Raw genomic sequence first — 17,708 nt, 5'->3', positions numbered from 1 at the left:
CGTAGACTGCTACTGTTAAGGAAGCATCAGATGGAGTCGCTCAAAGTGACAAGCTCCATCCCAAAGGCCACCAAGGAACTCTGTAGTTTCCTTCCTGCCAAGTTTTGAAACGACAGGCAAGAACAAGTCAAAAAGCTTCTCTGCCTTTTGATGCAGCCTTCAAACTCGTTTCAACTAAAGGCTTGTTTGCTTTTAAAAGAATGAAGCGATTCACTAACTGCATGTTCTGTTTAAGGAACATTTTCCATAAAAAGCCTTATTTACAGTAGTCTCAAGTCCTGCTAGTCTAATTTTAAATTTTACAGAACAAAACTTTCATCAGCTGATCGAATTCACTAGCCAAAAGCCTCACGATTTTCTTCAGTACACTAATAAAAAAATCAGAAATATGATCTAAAAAAATAAAATTAAATGCATCTTGCACACAAAATTGTGCCGTGTGAATACTTATACTTAGATATACAACTTGCCAGTAATAGCTTTTGCAACTCAGTGAACAATAGAACATCCCAGTGAGAGAAATAATCTTCCAAAAACAAAAACCTCCCACTTATTTGAGAACAAATTTTATTTTGATATTTTAATTTGCTTTCAGTAATACATACCAGAACTTTCACTCTAAACTTTTTTCCACATCCTCAGCTCCCATCCAGAACCTGCTCTAAGCCTCATTCTTGAGATTTTTTTTTTTAAATGCATTAGAGAAAATTATTAAAAATTCTGTATTTGTTTTGCTAATTCCTTCATGCAGACATGAAGCTGTACATAAAATATGAGCCAGGACTTTCCACTACAGCTGAACTGCAGAAATAAATTTGTTATTGTTACATGAGAAACAGTTGTGATTTCTAATCCTAAATTAGTTTTCAATGTGGTTAGTTGATTGGGTTTTGCATTAAGAACAACAAAGTGGGAAAAAATGACATGAAATCATATTGTATAGAAGGTTTTATTAATGGCTAAATTGCTGTCATTTAAAATCAAGCAAAGTACTTTAATTTTTATCTAACAGGACCAAGAAGGAACTGGATATTAAAGATTTACTTCTGTAAGCCTTTAGGTTGACAAATACATACTGTTCTGCACAACTTCTGTGCTGCCGGCAAATGACTGCATTCCAGGAGCATAGCTTACATTATATGCTTCAGCACACAGCAAACAACAATCTTAGAATTTATCGCTTTTACCTGTTACATTTTTAATTATGTTTTATTAATTATGTTACCATCAAAACCATTTTCTTCTCTGCAGTTATGTACAGTATAAAACAAAATCCAAGGTTTGTGGTACAAATGTGTATGATTTGATCATATACATAAGACAGATTTTATGAAATAAGCAACAATTATTTTCTGCGAATGAGACTCCATGTCAAGATTACTTTAACTGACACTGCAGCATGACACTTCCCAGAAGCATGGAAAATATATTCAGTCATTCAAATCCTCCCATTTTGCTTCATTTTATGATGTGCGGAGAAATCTAATATGTGTATCCTACACAACCAGATGTAGGTGCATCAGCTCACTATCTAGGCTTACTTTGAACTAGAGAAGCACTTAAATGATTTTCATTTTTTTAAATGAATCTTGATGTCTCAAATGATATTTACAGAAACATATACGACAATATTCACATTATTGTCAAGTGGAAGAAAAAACTACTGGGAAGGAAATGAACATGCAAATCAGATGTTAAAGAATACATAAAAAAAGTCACACTGAAAACTGGGACAGCACACTACAGAGCCAAAAAAGGAAAAGTAATTCCAAACAACAGTGACACAGCCTCTCACTTGTAAATCAGATCTTTACCCACAGCACCACAGAGAATGCCCTGGCGACCACTGCCCCCATGCTACTGGATTCCTGCAGAACTCCAGAGAAGAAGCGCAGGTTCCGCAGGTGACTTTCTGTTCTCTACTCAAAGTGCTAAACGATGAAATAATAACAGTTTTTAAAGGGAGATACCAGTATAGAATAGATGTGCAAGACCTGTGAGCCAGAACTTCTAATTTCTGCTTTCTGATTCCAAATTATCAAAAGAGACACTTCTAATGAGAACAAACAATGACAAAAAACAAAACATCCTTTTGCAAGTTATTCTTCTCCATACCGGTTTCCTGTTAAAATTCAACCATGAGCATAAGAATTACGTACAACACCAAAATACTTCACAGATTTCTGAAACAAAGCATTAACAGCAGGTATAAATCACATGGGCTATAACCTGTATTTTCCCCATTACATCAGTTAAAATGAAAACAGCTGTAATAAAGATTAGCAACCAAATAAAAGGTGTTTAATCCAGACTATAAATATCCTCTGTGAGATTTTCTTTTTAAACAAAAAATAACTGGTTTATTTTTCTCCAGGTTCTAGGACAGCAAGAAAACTAATGCTGTAAGTGAGAAACTGCAGGCTAGGCAGATACACAAAGAGAAGCAGATTAAAAGGGGATTGCATACATGTTACTGTAGTCTACCTTCCCCTTCCCTCCTCCCCCTGAAACACCACTTTTAACTTCAAAAGAGAAGAATTTGAAAATATTTTTAAGTTAAATCAGATTATTATTATTTTTAGTTTAAAGTGAATGTTTTTGATCCATATTTCATGTGTTTTTTTTGTTTGTTTTTGTATTTTTCATAATTGTAAGAACATCACCATTCCGGTCTTTTCCTATTTTGTCCTCAAACACAGCAGTCTGGAAAACAAAGTTCAGTATGTGTTGAAGAGCAACAGCAAAGTTAGTGAGGTGTATAAAACTTGCTATTTTGTGATGCTTCAGTCAATAGCTGTCAACCAAACTTCAGTTATTCATGCAGCATGGACTCCTTAAGACGACACTGTCAAACATTTAAATTATAAATACAGTATTTGGAGGACGTACACAAGATTTCTTATGCATTACTACAGAAATAAGTCTTGGAATATAAACGACACTTAGTCTTACTAGTTTTTTTGTAAGTTATATTGCTAGTATCTCAAACAGAAGGCTCCAGGCACTTTCAACAAGCTGTCACTTCCCTAACACAAATCCCAGATTTGAAAGAAATCAGACGGGCATAAATTAGAAGTGGTTACTGTGAACACTTTACTACAAGGTTGCCACCACAGAACAATTCTCAGTGTCCACCCTGCATAAAACTCACCACTGCAGCCACTGGAAATGTTAGCAGAATTGCTGACAACTGAACGGCTCAATGATTTAACACTTTCCTCCTCTGCTAAGATAAAGTGTTTTAGAACACCGGCACCATGGATAAACTGTACCAAGGAGGCTTACATCTTTACTGATTGTTACATGACTATCTGTAAACGCAATTACACATCTGACACTTGTATTAATCATTTAAACACAATGACACGTCTGACCTTTGTATTAATCATCTTTCAGTATATATTTAATCCTTTTTAAGATCTTGGGGAGACAGCAATAAATAAAATTAAGGCTGGAATGACTTAAGAGCTTTCACTCAGATCTGTTTTAGAAGTTCCCCGTAATCTAATGTCATAAATGTTTTGAATAACTGAAAAAAACAGAGATAATTTGAAGAAAGTCAATTGGTCCTAATCTGCTGCTGACTAAACAACATAATTTGACAGTAGCCATTGCTATATGAAGGTCCACTCCAAAATGAAAGTAATGAAGATGTGAAGACATGTGAAAGCTCTCCTAGAGAAAGAAACACTATGAAAATCCATTTCATTCAATAACACAGCCATTGAGCATTGCCAGTGTGGCTTACTAAGCAAGCTACATTGGTATTTTATAGTCCCAATTCTTTCTTTGTATTATTCTGTAATTTAGTGTACATACTGTTCCATTACAGCATTTCAGCATATACTAAGCATATATACAGTAAACAACACTGATGTGAAATCTAAAAACGTCACTCAAGAAGTCTCCAGTAGATGGCCTCTATGGATAAATTTACAATTAACTTCTATAGTGAAGCAAAGGGCTTTCAAAAAACCTGGCTCACCAAAACATTTAGACTTATGCTCAGTAGATACATATAAAAAAGTAACCACCTGCACATTTATCCTTTTCATGAACTATACATGCGCCACAAAGAAAAAATTAACAGCTGCAACTGGTTTGTTGAGTTCACACCAAAAAAAGACAAAAAGAAAGAAGAATAAGATTTATTACAAAACATGTTGAAAAAGCAATGACTTGCCAACTTCCTGCTCTGCTGCTGTAGGCAGAACATAATGTGACTGAATGCTCTCCGGAAAACCAAAACAAAATTATAGCACAAGTATGTTGCTGTATTAAAATCGTTTTCTCTTGATAATTTCTGGTTTCCAACTGACAGGATGAGTTTCCTCAGTCTAAAAGGGGAAAAAAAAAAAAGCAAAGTCTCATAAGGATTATTTTTAACTTGAAATCAATCTGCAAATAGAGTTTAAAGTATTTGTTACATAGGATTTACGTATATTTTATAGATAACATTATAATTACCTAATGTATTATGTAATTCATCTACCCACATTAAATTTTAATACCATTCCACTGCCTGAAGTACATGACATGCCTTTTTTTTTTTTTAAGTAACAAAGAAAAATCAGGTTGCCAGTGGCAGCTCAGGAAGAACAGTGTAGTGATCAAAACATTACGAACAGTCAATGAGTCAATGTATTCCAGTGATGTACACGAGTTTTGGCAAATGCCACAATGTCTGCAGCTTAATAGCAAAACGTATAAAAACATTAGTTATTCCTTTACAAGTTACTCTACGCTCAATGGTTTAATAAAAAAATTATTTACATGGAAGACATTCTGATAAGCTATACAATAATTTATTGCCTTCCTTATTAGTAAATGGATTCAGCTTATTTTCAACTGTTATTTCCAGATTTATTTACTCTGAACACTAGTCATTTGCCTTGACAATTTTCTAACCTAGATCATATATAGAAGTATTGTAAAAGTTCCAAATTCAATCTTTCTGCTAATTCATGTTTTAATGATTACAGCCAAACAGTCCCCTAGTGGCTTCAAAACACAATACACACAACTATTTTAATGATATTTATCCAAACTTTCTCATAAAGGATTTGTGCGGAGGAGTTGATGGACATGCAACTTATTTGTTCTATAGCAGTTAGTAAGAAATCAGGAGTAGGCTGTTGTCTTCTTTACATTAATGCATACATGTCCTTTTGAACATATACAGACTTGTTGAATCTGTTTTATTAACATGTGCAACATTTATTTGAAATCTGATTTCATGAAAATATATTTAAAAGACACTTTAACATACCGCAGTATCATCTTCTTTGTATACTTTTATGGTTTTATCAGCTTCAGCCGTTAGCAATCTGCTTTCTGACTGATCAAATACACAAGCAAATATTCCTGATTCACTGTCCAAGGAGCCTGGCTGTACAGCTGCATGCACCCTCTGGAAGTTATATCCAGTTCTCCAGTCCCAAAGATGCATTGTACCATTATCAGCTTAAAGAAACAACACAAGAATTAGTATTATATTTTTCTAAAAACAGTATCAAGAACATCTAATTAATTTATCAGAAATATATCTGCTGAAATATTCATGTATTCAATAGCTCAGGCCATTGCCTTGTGTTCTAATTACTTGTCACCTGAGAAAAGAGACCGACACCCTCCTTGCTGCTGCCTCCTTTCAGGTAGCTGTACAGAGTGATGTACCAGGTCTCCCCTCAGCCTCCTTTTCTCCAGACTAAACAGTCCCAGTTCCCTCACCCATTCCTCAAGTCTTATTTTCTGGTCCCTTCATCAGCTTCATTGCTCTTCTCTGCACACACCAGAGCAACTCAATATCCTTCTTGCAGTGAGGGGCCCAAAACTGACCACAATATTCAAAGTCCAACATCCTATAAGGTTTCCTGTACTCTGCTGGTTTCTTTCTTAGCGAAGAAGGAAGGCTGATCTTGTTTAAGTGGCTGATGAAACTTCCTCATCCCATTTTCCTTCCAATAACCCAGAGCTATGATATATTATATCCCAAGGCAATTGCAGCAAGTTGCTCTGGAAGCAAAGAAAGGATTGGCATTCTGAATATTAAGTTCTGTTCAGTAGCTCCACTAAAATGGACCAAAAAGCTATTATCCTGCCAAATAGATTGCAGACAGTAGGGAACCTGTTAACAGGGTATCAATGCTTTATGTTTATAGAGGTTCTACTTCAAATACCAGTTTAAACTACTGTCACTGTAACTCCTAGTGGCCTCAGGGAACTCATAGCAATCCGAAGTCTGTATTTAGAAGGGCAAGACCAGATAAGCAAAACCAAGAGGTGAAAACTCAGGTCCTGCTAGTAATTCGGAGCAATACAATTTAGCTTAATTTCCCACAATAGCTAGAGCATTGCCAGGACAAACTCATAATTAAGTAATAGGTCTAGGACTTCAGAAATTTGGGTTTAACTTCCTGCTTTAACTGTTTTCCTACATTATCGTAGGCTCTCTCTAGAGATTCACACTCAAGCCATAAAGTTACAACTTTCCTCACACTAATTCATTCCATGTTTATAATAGTATTTACAATAAACACAAAAACCTACAGAAATTACCAGTTCCTATTACGTAGGCAATGCTTTAACAACAATATCTGAATTCTGCTGGAATATCTATAAGCTACTTTCATAAAAGCTTGTCCCTAAAAAAAAAAAAAAAAATAAGGTCTACACATGTAGTCTGTCTTATGTAAAGATAAGACTTCCAGAAACATTAAAGATTATGGTTTTAATAAATATAAAATATTTTAAGTGTTAACATCAAAATATTTTTATTGCAGTGCTTGAGTAACTGACATAAAGAAAAATGCTACCTGCAATATGAGATAACGAATGTTTTTACATAAAATTGTTCATGATCAGATATAGTAAGTGTTCAGGATTCTCCTCCATTTGACTCACAGAACCAGGTAAAATTCAGAGATAAGCTACTAATCTTGGCAACAACCAGCTGAGAAAAGGAAATCTCTTCCCTACTGGAGCCTTGAAATTCCTTTCAAACCCATTTTTGGGCTTGCAGCTCAGTAACAAAGAAAATTCAGGTGACACTACTTGCAGCAAAACAAAGCTGTAGGCTGTAGCAGGATTGTTATCCCAGAAAAATGAGAGAGTTTGGTGAAGGTCTTTGTCTAAGGACCTCCGGACATATATTCATAGTATGGGGTAGAGTGGAAGGAATATAAACACGCATTTCTTATTTTACCTCCTGATACCAGAACTCCGTCTGAATTTACAGCAAGTGTGTTGATAATAGCATTGTGACCAGAGAGGTTCTGAATGAAGTTTCCATCTGGGAATTTCCATTGCTTAATATTATCTGGAGAACCAGATGCAAATGTGTAACTGAAAGAAAATACATTATGTTAAAGCAAAAATATCTGAAGATAAATAACACTTTGTTCGAACTACTGCTGAATGCTAGTTGCAAAATTATTTAACACTGCTTCTCTATGACATTTGTACTTTGCATAAAATTAAGCAGTTTTATGAAGTTATGAATGAAAGCATAAGTTATCTATCTCTACTGTTTTCCTTTAGTTTCATAGATTACCTAAACTTTACAAATCACGAGGCTCTCCTATACCATACAGGATGTTAATACGCAAACAAACATTAAAAATGCACATTAAGTTTTGGACAGTGTAAAACATAATATTCTCATCTGTTGCTATTGTGACAAATTTTCAGGTATAATGGCATCAGCAGCAGAAGTATGACGGGAAAAATAGTTTTGGCTAGTCTTCCAGAACTATGCAAGCAAGGATAACGCACTGTAAAAAAGTGAATTTTATGTGAATTTTTCTCCATTGTTTTAATGGGCATTAACAGACAATTTTTGATGCATCAGCATAATGCAATCCCTTTGCATTAATCACTGCTTCCTTTATTCACACGTGCACAATTGTATAAAATGCGTTACTGTCTGCTAATAATCACTCAGTTACATATTTATTATTAGCCTTATAAAGCCCAGTGCTGCTGATTTTTCAAGTATCGTGTCAAAGCACATGCATAAGAAATTCTGTGGGAGCATAAAATACATTCTGGGGATTGTTAATATACACCAGTATCAATATCTGGGAAGCACAGTGTAATGAAAGTATTTGAGAACTAAGAGGCTACCAATATGTACATTTTAAAGCATTCTATGTTTGTAAGTTTGTTTTTTTTTTGTTTTTTTTTTTTTTTAGCATGTTATTATGCCCTACTATTGCAAATCATCATTCACATTAGCTTTCTCTCATGTTCTTATGTTACAAATTTAGAAAGAGTAAAAGAATAAGGAAAACTTACTGTCTTGGATGTAGTATTACTGCTCTTACAGATTTCTTATGATTTGTCAAAGTAACACGAGTTTTTCCTGCCACTAAATCCCAGAGTCGTATGGTAGTATCATGACTGCCTGCAATGAAAAGAAAACAGTAAAAAACTTTATTCTTATAAAAGTTACTATTTTTTGATAAGTCAGCCAAAACATTACATGTGAAAGTAAAAAGTAACTGATACTTGTTAGGGAAATAAAACACTAATGCCGTTTCAGGAGAGAAAGATGATGGGTTGTTGTAAGTCTTTTTATGCAGTCTGAAATTCAAGAACTAAGTAGTTACATAGAGCTGTATTTTGGACGTAATGGGAAAGATGCACTTTAATCATGGTACCAGACCCTTGTAACTGCATTGTAGAGAACGGTGGACTACTACAGAATATTCGAAGTCTCAATACAAATTACAAAAAAAATTTAAACATAGGAAATGCAGAAAACCTTTTAAACAATCCACAGCCATATTTCCATAAATATATCATCAATTGTATGGAATAACCATTGCATGGCCCATTTTCAACAGAAATCTAACAAGAAGGTGAATTAAGTTAAAGGTAAGAGTATGAACCTCAAAATAATTAGGTTTATATTAGATTTATGCAATAAACCTGATAAAAGTATTATTAAAATCATATTTATTATCATTTAGGTTTATTAGATACACCTGTTACATAAACTTAAATAATAAAAAAGGTTTATTACTTAAACCTAATTATTAATGTATTTGTTAATCATTCTATGTGAAACCATGCCCATTATACCTGTAATAATTTGTGGTTCTGCAGCTTGGCACTTCACTGTCGCTACAGCATTTGTGTGTCCTGATAATGTGTGCACGCTGGCTTTTGTCCTCACATCCCAGATCTATGAATCCACAGTAAATAAATTAGAGGTTAAGAACAGAAGCCTATTCAGTGTATTTTAGGCATTGTCATGATTATATGAATTCATTGTCATAGGTTTACAGATTAAATTGTGATGTTTAAGTTGTTTACTTCACCCAACAGTTCATCACATGACTGCCCCAGCTGTCAAATTTCAAGGGGAACAGGAAATCTGCCTTTAAATTTCTAGACATCTAGATAACTTAAAGTCACCATAAAAACAGAACTTTCTAAATACAGTAAAATGACTGAACTTATATTTACTTAGGTAGTCTACTTACTAAATTAAAAAAATAAAACATTCCCCTGAAATGATACTTTGCTTGTTTTTAGGTTATAACCAAAGGCTTTTTTTTTTCTATACAGGAGGACCAAGTTAACAGAAACCTTCATTGTATTTTCATCTTAATACACATCCTTAACATTTGCATACTACTCACTTTTATACATTGAATATATTAAAAAATATCAAGGTTATACTTACTCGTGCTGTTGAATCTCTGCTACATGTTACCAGTACATCTATTGTTGGGTGCAAGTCTAAACCATAGACAGCACTTAGGTGACCATGGTAATGCCTGATAACCTAGATGAAAAAAAAGACACAAACTTTAACAACATCTTCAAAAGATTATTTCAAGTGCTTTGATTTTTGTTTCTCAGTACCAACTAATTCCGATTAAAGAAACTACAGCTTACCTTATTGTATTCAAGATCCCAGCATTTCACCTGTTTGTCTTCTCCACAAGAAAAGAGGTATGGACTTCTTGCACTCACTATCACTCCTCGTACAGTACTGATGTGCCCCGTCAAAGACAATTTCAATTTGCCGCTAGCAAGGTCCCAAATCTGCATCAAAACAGGTATTTTGAGGTAGAAAAAAAAAATCTACGCTATGGTAACATGAAAAAACAGCCCAGGTAAAAAGCAGTAGGATTAAAACTAAAAATTGCAGCATAAACGTTTACTCCTCAACTACTACCTTATAATAAATGAAATACTAAGTAGTAGTAACATTCCATAAATCTTGTTCCATTTGTGACTAGGTAATAAGGAAAAAAAAGTTCTGTAGCTCTGTACACAGCATTATGTGCACAGTAACCAAGACATTGTTTCCAGGAGCTAAAGACATTTTAAAATGTGAAGGGGGTGAAACAGAAGAGTTATTTGTTAATAATTTCTTCCAACCTCTTACCTTTATAGTTCTGTCAGCAGAGCCAGTAACAAACCACTGATTTCCTGGTTCTACTGCAATACATCTCACCCAGCCCAAGTGACCACTGATAACCTTTAAAAAAGGAAACATTTTTTTTCTTAAATCAGGAAAAATACACAGATCAGTCAATAAAACTTTCATTCTCCAACACTACAATTTGTTAGTATTAACTGAGAAACACATGCTTCTCAAAACAATCAAATCTGAAATTAGATCAGAAAAGAGTTTAATTTTTATTTCTACTTTAGTAGAAATTTATGTCATACACCACACCTAGGAAACTTGCAACAGGGAAAGACCCTGCTCCTATAAGCAATTTTTTCAAGTCTTTTGAGTCCAGAACATCGTGGTTCAACACTTGAGACTTCACTGAAAAATACTGTATTTAAGTGCAACTTCCTTATATCACTGTATAGGGCTTATATAGTAACTAGCTCAAGAGCTATTACGTAAAATCTTGGCTATTAAATTATGTTAGCAAATAATAGTTACCTCTTAAAACAAGCTGCCACCTCCTTTCCCCCCAAAATAAGGGGTGATACAAGTATATCAGAAACTTTCTGGCAACAAAATACTAGAGAAATCTCAATAAAAGCTTTACTGATACACAGGCTGCTGTAAGCAAGCTTTCTGTTTCACTGATTTCTCTCAAGTCACACAACTAAAATCAAAATTCACAATGAGGTTCACTAGATGCAGTACTTCATGTACTATCATACATCTAATTTCAAAAGACCTACGATACAACAGAAGTTCTTAAGCAGAAATTCTTTGGTAAGCTAATGTGTATTCTTCAGACCAGATGAGACCTCAGCCACATACATTTGAAATATCTGTCTAGATTTCTTCATAGTCTAGAAAAAAACACAAGCACTTCCAGGACACAAATAAAATAGGTCAACTAAATTATTTGTTAAGTCTCCATCTTCCACAAATGACTTCAAATCAAGCCTAGGAAGAGCAGGTGAAACAGTTAAGTAGATAAGAGGAAACCCACATTTGGTGTTCTATCTATACTTCTACTTCCAAGTTACTTGAAAAAGCTTTTGTCCTGCTGAGCAAAGTTTCTGACAGCAAACCTTTGCTAACAAAGAGCTGATACGTAGCACAGTGACTTGATCTGTACTTACACTCTTTGAAAAGAAAGTGCTCGTAACAGGTAGACATTTGCTATTTGCCTTGCACCTCTTCTAGGTTTATTTTGATGACTTTGCGATAAATTACATTTGCCTTAATTTCTATATAGAGCATGTTCTAATACTGCTGTATTCAGAATCAATATATATTTGAGTTTTTCAGAAAACTACTTTTTACAACTAGCCTTACACCTAATTAGTAAAACAACATTTAGTACTCTTCTGAAGATTTAACTGTCTATATAGGGTGGTATATTTAGATGAACAATGCAAAAACAATGCAATCCTGACACCAGAGTGAGAGATTCTTACATCTCAACCAGGAAAACATGATATACCTGCAATATTCACCTTTTCTCAGACAAAATATAGAACTGCTCAAGTTTTATAGGAAGAATTAGCCCGTTAGAAAGGTATGCATGTTGAAACAGATGTACCTGAAAAGTTAAGATCTGAACCAATACATATGCTTAGAGATCTTCCCTGCAGCTCAGCTACCCCGCCACCTTCATCAACATTACATGATTTTTGAAATTACTCTCATTCTATGTGTTAGGCCAGCTACAGTCATTTCTTTAATGTGTCATTAGTTTCATTTTTTTGCATATTGCCCTTGAGTTCCTGTACCAAAGAATCTTAAAAGAAAGAAAACCTCACAATCTCTAATGAATATTTGATACTACAGCTAAATCTACATAAACAAAAAATGTAAAAAAAAAAAAAAAAAAAAAAGAATAAATCAAAGTAATTTACTAAACAGAATGAACAATATTTGTAATCACATCTTTTGTAAAGGAAAGTGTGTGTGTAAAATTTAGGTGTGATCACCTTTCTTTTGATTCTATTTTGTGAATGAGAAATGAATTAAAATCTATGTGCTGGCATCTTAATACAACATAAACCATTAGTTTATCTGAATTCACGCCATAAGTTTGTAACTTACTCTGTACAGCTTCCAAGGTGGATGCCACTGAGGTTTGGGCATGGTTGGAGCCTTCTTGGCCACTAACGCAGAATTTTTGTTTCCACCAGCTTCCATCATAGCCTGTAAATTAAAAAGGTTACTCTTATGCTTCAAAACTAAATCTCTTCACATAAAACCTAAAGCATCCTTGCTCTGACATCTCAATACTTACCAAATTTAGTCAGTAAGATCCCCACACAACACACGAATGCAGAACCACTCTGACGAACACTACCTAACTTTCACATTAAGACATGCAACAAACTCACCACTGACATCCCAGGAGGCTGTGAACGCTCAGATATTCCAGCATGCCTGTAGATCTCACCCACACCGGCAGCTGTCCGATTTGCATCCAGCCTAGGGTGGATGAGAACAGTTGACTGATTGGAATCAACTTAGTCTTTCATGAAGCAATAAGGTATCATGGGGCTTTATTCAGCTGAGTCTCTAAGGATGGAGATTCCACAACAGGTTGCCCAGGGAGGTTCCAGTCTCTGACCACCTCAAGGTAAACTTGATATATATTTTTTTTTACCCATAAACAATGTCCCTCTTTTCCTATTATATCTAATCATCACAATTCCCTATGTTCCCACTTCTGTCCACATGCCTCTCATGACACCCAAGAAAAAAACAGTGTATACTAAGATGGTGCCTGGCCATATAAAAAGTGTTTAAGTATTTTATAGTTGAATATTCAAAATACTTAAAATAACATTTATCCCAACTCCTTTGTTCTGCCTTGAAGTTTCCACAGATTACAGAAGCGTTAACAAAAATAACACAGCAGTACCTGGTCTGAGAAGCAGGAAGTGCTACAGCTAAGGACTGAGCTGCAGATTCACTAGGCATCCTCTGGATCTTGGTGTCTGCTGTCAGAGCCACACCTTAAAAAAAGCAACATAGCAGAAGCAAAGACAACTATTAAAGAAAATTTAGTAAAGTATATTGTATAAACAGATATTTACACATAGACCCATACACAAGGACTTATGTCTCTGTAATATTGTCATATAGCCGCAGAATTTTCTGTGGAATTAAATCCACTGAAATTTGTACTTTGGTCCAAATCCATTCTACTATGATTCTACTGCTTACAGATGTATGCAAACTCTAGCATCGAAAACAATGATTGTCATTGCAAACAACAGCTAACTGCCCATCTTCTTATACAGCTTCAGCCACTGTGGAACTCCAAGCACCAAATAAAGAAACAATATTTTCGAGAAGTATTTGCCGACTTGTTCCATCAGCACAGTTTATTATGTTGTCCCTACGTGGTTGCAGTTATCATGGGGTGGTGCAGGAACTACAAGAAGTTTAGTCCTAATTAAGTGATATCCTAATATTTCAGACTAGAACTTCTCCTCATCCTAACAGTAAGTCACTTTAGAATCCAGAACAGCAAGAAACAACAAAAGAAATCTACCCAAACAAAACCAAAAAACACACACACAAAAAAACAAAAACAAAAAAACATATAAACAACTCTTTGAAAGGTGCAGCTTTGATGCAGACTGGTGAATTTATTCCACTCCCATTTCTCTATTTTTTCCCCCCTAACCAAAGTTCTGGCAATTTACAACAAAGACAAAATCTGGGTGAGACGCCCAGGTTAAAATATGAAACAGCAACAAAGATTTTGTTAATTCACAGCTACAGACAAGTAAGCACTTCTGAACTCTCATTTAACTTACAAATCAAGCCACACCATATTTCCCACTACAGTGAACTTAAGCATTAACAGTAAAAGATCAACAGACAAATCTTACTGCCACAAAGAGAGACTGATCAATTATAGCACCAATTAACAGTGGCCGATGCAACAACATAGGAATGATCTTTCCAAGCATACATGGAACCAGCTGACACTACAGCTATTAGACACCACTGCCCCTTTCTCAAAGCAAGGCTGGTGATACCTACACCTTTCCGGTCTACTAATAAAAAGCAGGATACCTTCCCCCCTTGTCTTTCTACTGCCTTCTAGCTGCAATCCTCCTCCTTATTCAAAATAAATCTCTAAGAGCAGCTCTGCCACTACAGTGGAGGCACTAGGAATCCATGGGTCTTGGCAAGTTCTCCAAGAGAAAGTGAACCACAAAACTAGGGAGAAAATTCCTAGAACATTTCTGACGATGTTACCACAGGACAATTCTCACAGAAATGAATGACATCCTCAGAGCAAGATCACATCCACAAAGGCTTAGCAAGAAGACACTGCATCTTTATCAAATCTTACTGCCTCCTAATCCAGAACATTTATCAGCCACAAAACTCTGCATCAATACTACGAAAGACTTGAATGTTACTTCCCACTACTACTGACAGCTATGGATTCACTGCAACAGGAAACCTGCTAGGATGGGGGAGGCCTGGAAGGCAACAAAGTTGTCAAAACTCAAAGAATTTTACTTACCAGGCCCAGATGGATATGGATGTGTACCTGTTATCATATATTCAAGTTCCTGTCCTAAAAAGCAATAGAATTTCATATTAATAACTGTATTTTACACTACATCACAAAATGATGCATTCAAGCAGGAAACTGAGGAAAACAGATCAAAAGAAACCTGCAATAACTTAATTTCTAGTGAACTACACAGAAATTTAATTCTTATTTTAATTTGTTTTGACTATCTTTTCTAAAATTCAATAGTAAAATTACATCTTAAGAACACTAATGGCTTTTTTGTTTCAATCCATAGGGACACTCCCCCAAAACAAAAATCCTTCACATTGTCAAAGGTGCCTTTTGAAGTAGATAAAGTATCATGAAAAAAGATTCAAGTACACAAACAATGTGTCTGACGTGCAAGCCACTTACAAAAATTCATTGTGTGCAATAACAGAAGAGAAATATACAAGCAAAAGTTTTTTTCTTAAAGTATTTTCAGTCTCTCAACATTTCTCAGAATGCTTTCAAATGCAGTATTTCAGAAAAATATCAATTAAAATGAGAAGGCTTTTGGCATTCTTCAGAAGAGAAGTTTCTGTATGAATCTACCCAATGTGCACACTTTCTATATGTAACCAAACACAAGCTGAAAAAACCTACAAAATCAAAACAAGTATTTCTGTTTTAATAGGTGCCCAGCTAAAAGAAGTCTGAAAAAATTATATGAAACAAGACAACAAAATAAGTCCTTAACTATCATCAATTTGTAAAAAGGTGAAGCACATCACTGACCTTTTTCTTTCTAATATCCAAGTACAGCATGTACTAACACTACCTTAAAAAAACACTCATTTTACCAACAAGTTAAATTACACAGCATCCTATCACTCCCTTATTAAAATAAACCTTCTCCTTGTCCCGTACCACTTACCTCCTGTGGACTGTAGCAAGGAAAAAAGCAACAAATGAAAAAACAGATATTTTGATTTCCTTCTAAATCTTTAATGTGTTAACAGCACAGTCTTCAAAATGAAGATCTCAGACTATTACAAAACAGAGAAAAACTATACCGCGATGAGCAAACTGACCTTGATTTCCAGAATACTGTTTATGTCCATAAGGATCCCCAGTGGCTGGGCCTCCTTTCTCCCTCATGTTTTCTTTAAGAGTAGGCATGTGCAACACTGAGCCATACTCTGTACGCAGTTTGACTGCCATCTTTACTTTGTGGCTGTTGGAAGAACAAAGCACAACCCTGATTAAATCCTGACTTTTACTGTTAATAAGCTCTGAAATATTTCAGAAAACGTTTTATACAACTTAATTTACAATCCTCTTTTTTTATTTTCCTTCCCTCAGCACTAGATTGCTAATTGTGTAGAAGGAAACATCTGAATTTGCCAATAGGACAGAGCAATCGCGAACAGTACAAAACTTTGAGGCACGCTCCTAACTCACTGACCGCAGTACTCACCTTTCATCATCCAATGGTATAGGTTTGGCATTATCAGCTACAAACATGTCATGGGTCCTCTTCAAAGACCGGAACACAAGCGTGTGCACAGAATGCTTCTGGACTTCCTAAAATAAAGCAAAGCATGTTTAAATAAATTCAGCCATGATTAAATGAAAATTTGAAAACCAAAACAAAAACTGAATTGAGTAGCAATTTCAGGCTTCAGCAGCATCAGACAGATGATGTGATGACATTGTTTAGTTCACAAAAAACACCACTCCCCTTGGAAACTGTTATATACTATCTTATACTTGTTACCTAAGCCAAAAATTTAGATCAAACTTTCAGCACTAGCACCTATATGACAAATGCACGAACGTGCAAATGTTTTCCTTCATGTTTTCCAGGTGTTTTTATATGCAAACAGCACAGCAACTGAGTCTGAAAAGACCCCTTCAAGTTTTATTTCACAAACTCCAGAAAAGTGAACAGGGGCAACCATCAGCCTCTGCGCACAGTGTGACTTCCCTGGAACACCCCCAGTGTCGGTGACCCCCCCCCCAGCACCCCAAGCCCCCCACCCGCAGCGCACCTCCACCATGGCGCCGCTCCTCCTCGCCCCCCGCCGCCGCCCGCAATGGAGGCACTTCCGACGCTTCCCCCACGCCGAGCCGGAAGCGACGCGCTAAGTGCGCGCGGGAAGGAGGGCGGCGGAGCCAAGCGTGGGGCGGGGCCGCAGCGCAGTCGGGCTGGGCTGGGCTGGGCTGGGCTGGGCTGAGGTCGCGGGTTCGAGTCCCGCCCCTGCCCCCAGGCTGCAGTGACGGGGCCCGACGCGCGGGTGCGGTGTGGCACTGCTGAGAGCAGTCAGCGGCCGCTGTGCAAGTTTTATCGTTTCACACCGTATCCCGATGCCCTGGCAGGTCTCCCACTTGCCTGTGTAAGCCAAATAAGCAAACACACACGTGGAGCTGCACGCAGACCTGCCCCTTTCGTGAGCCATGGGGTGGCAGCCTGGGATCACTGCCTCACGCAACCTCCCCGCTTCACACAACGACCATCTCCTCTCGTTCATGGCACTGATGGATCATTTTTGGTCACTTTAGCTTTACACGTGCTGCTGGTGGCTTCCACCACCGGGGTGATGCCCCTTGCATCCATTTCGGATGCTGGGGATGGCGGTGGGCCACAAACGTCCCTCATCTCCCATAGCAGTTCCCCGAGATGGAGGAGACACAAGGTGTAAAAGGAGATCTAGAGGGAAGGGATTTCGAACAATAAAACACAAATTTACTCAAAAAGTAATGCTTGACTACTGAATCTGACATGTG

The 17,708-nt window shown here is 36.3% G+C and overlaps 1 protein-coding gene across 1 annotated transcript; it reads right to left on the bottom strand.

Moving 5' to 3' along the window:
• Positions 1 to 933: 933 nt before the first annotated feature.
• On the bottom strand, positions 934 to 17,110 carry PLRG1 (pleiotropic regulator 1). The gene is made up of 15 exons (XM_038178490.2): positions 16,973 to 17,110; positions 16,399 to 16,505; positions 16,013 to 16,155; positions 14,946 to 14,999; positions 13,320 to 13,413; positions 12,793 to 12,883; positions 12,503 to 12,604; positions 10,403 to 10,495; positions 9,907 to 10,056; positions 9,692 to 9,793; positions 9,085 to 9,187; positions 8,296 to 8,404; positions 7,205 to 7,344; positions 5,270 to 5,463; positions 934 to 4,337 (listed from the first exon to the last, which is right to left on the bottom strand). Exons 1-15 carry the CDS (start codon positions 16,979 to 16,981, stop codon positions 4,278 to 4,280), a joined length of 1,551 nt encoding a protein of 516 aa, XP_038034418.1. The 5' UTR covers positions 16,982 to 17,110; the 3' UTR covers positions 934 to 4,277.
• Positions 17,111 to 17,708: the final 598 nt, after the last annotated feature.

The sequence above is a fragment of the Anas platyrhynchos genome, chromosome 4 (assembly GCF_047663525.1).
Source record: "Anas platyrhynchos isolate ZD024472 breed Pekin duck chromosome 4, IASCAAS_PekinDuck_T2T, whole genome shotgun sequence".
Classification (NCBI taxonomy): Eukaryota; Metazoa; Chordata; class Aves; order Anseriformes; family Anatidae; genus Anas; species Anas platyrhynchos.
The sequence above is the reverse complement of the archived record's forward strand: the minus strand, read 5'-3'. Positions and strand labels throughout refer to the sequence as shown.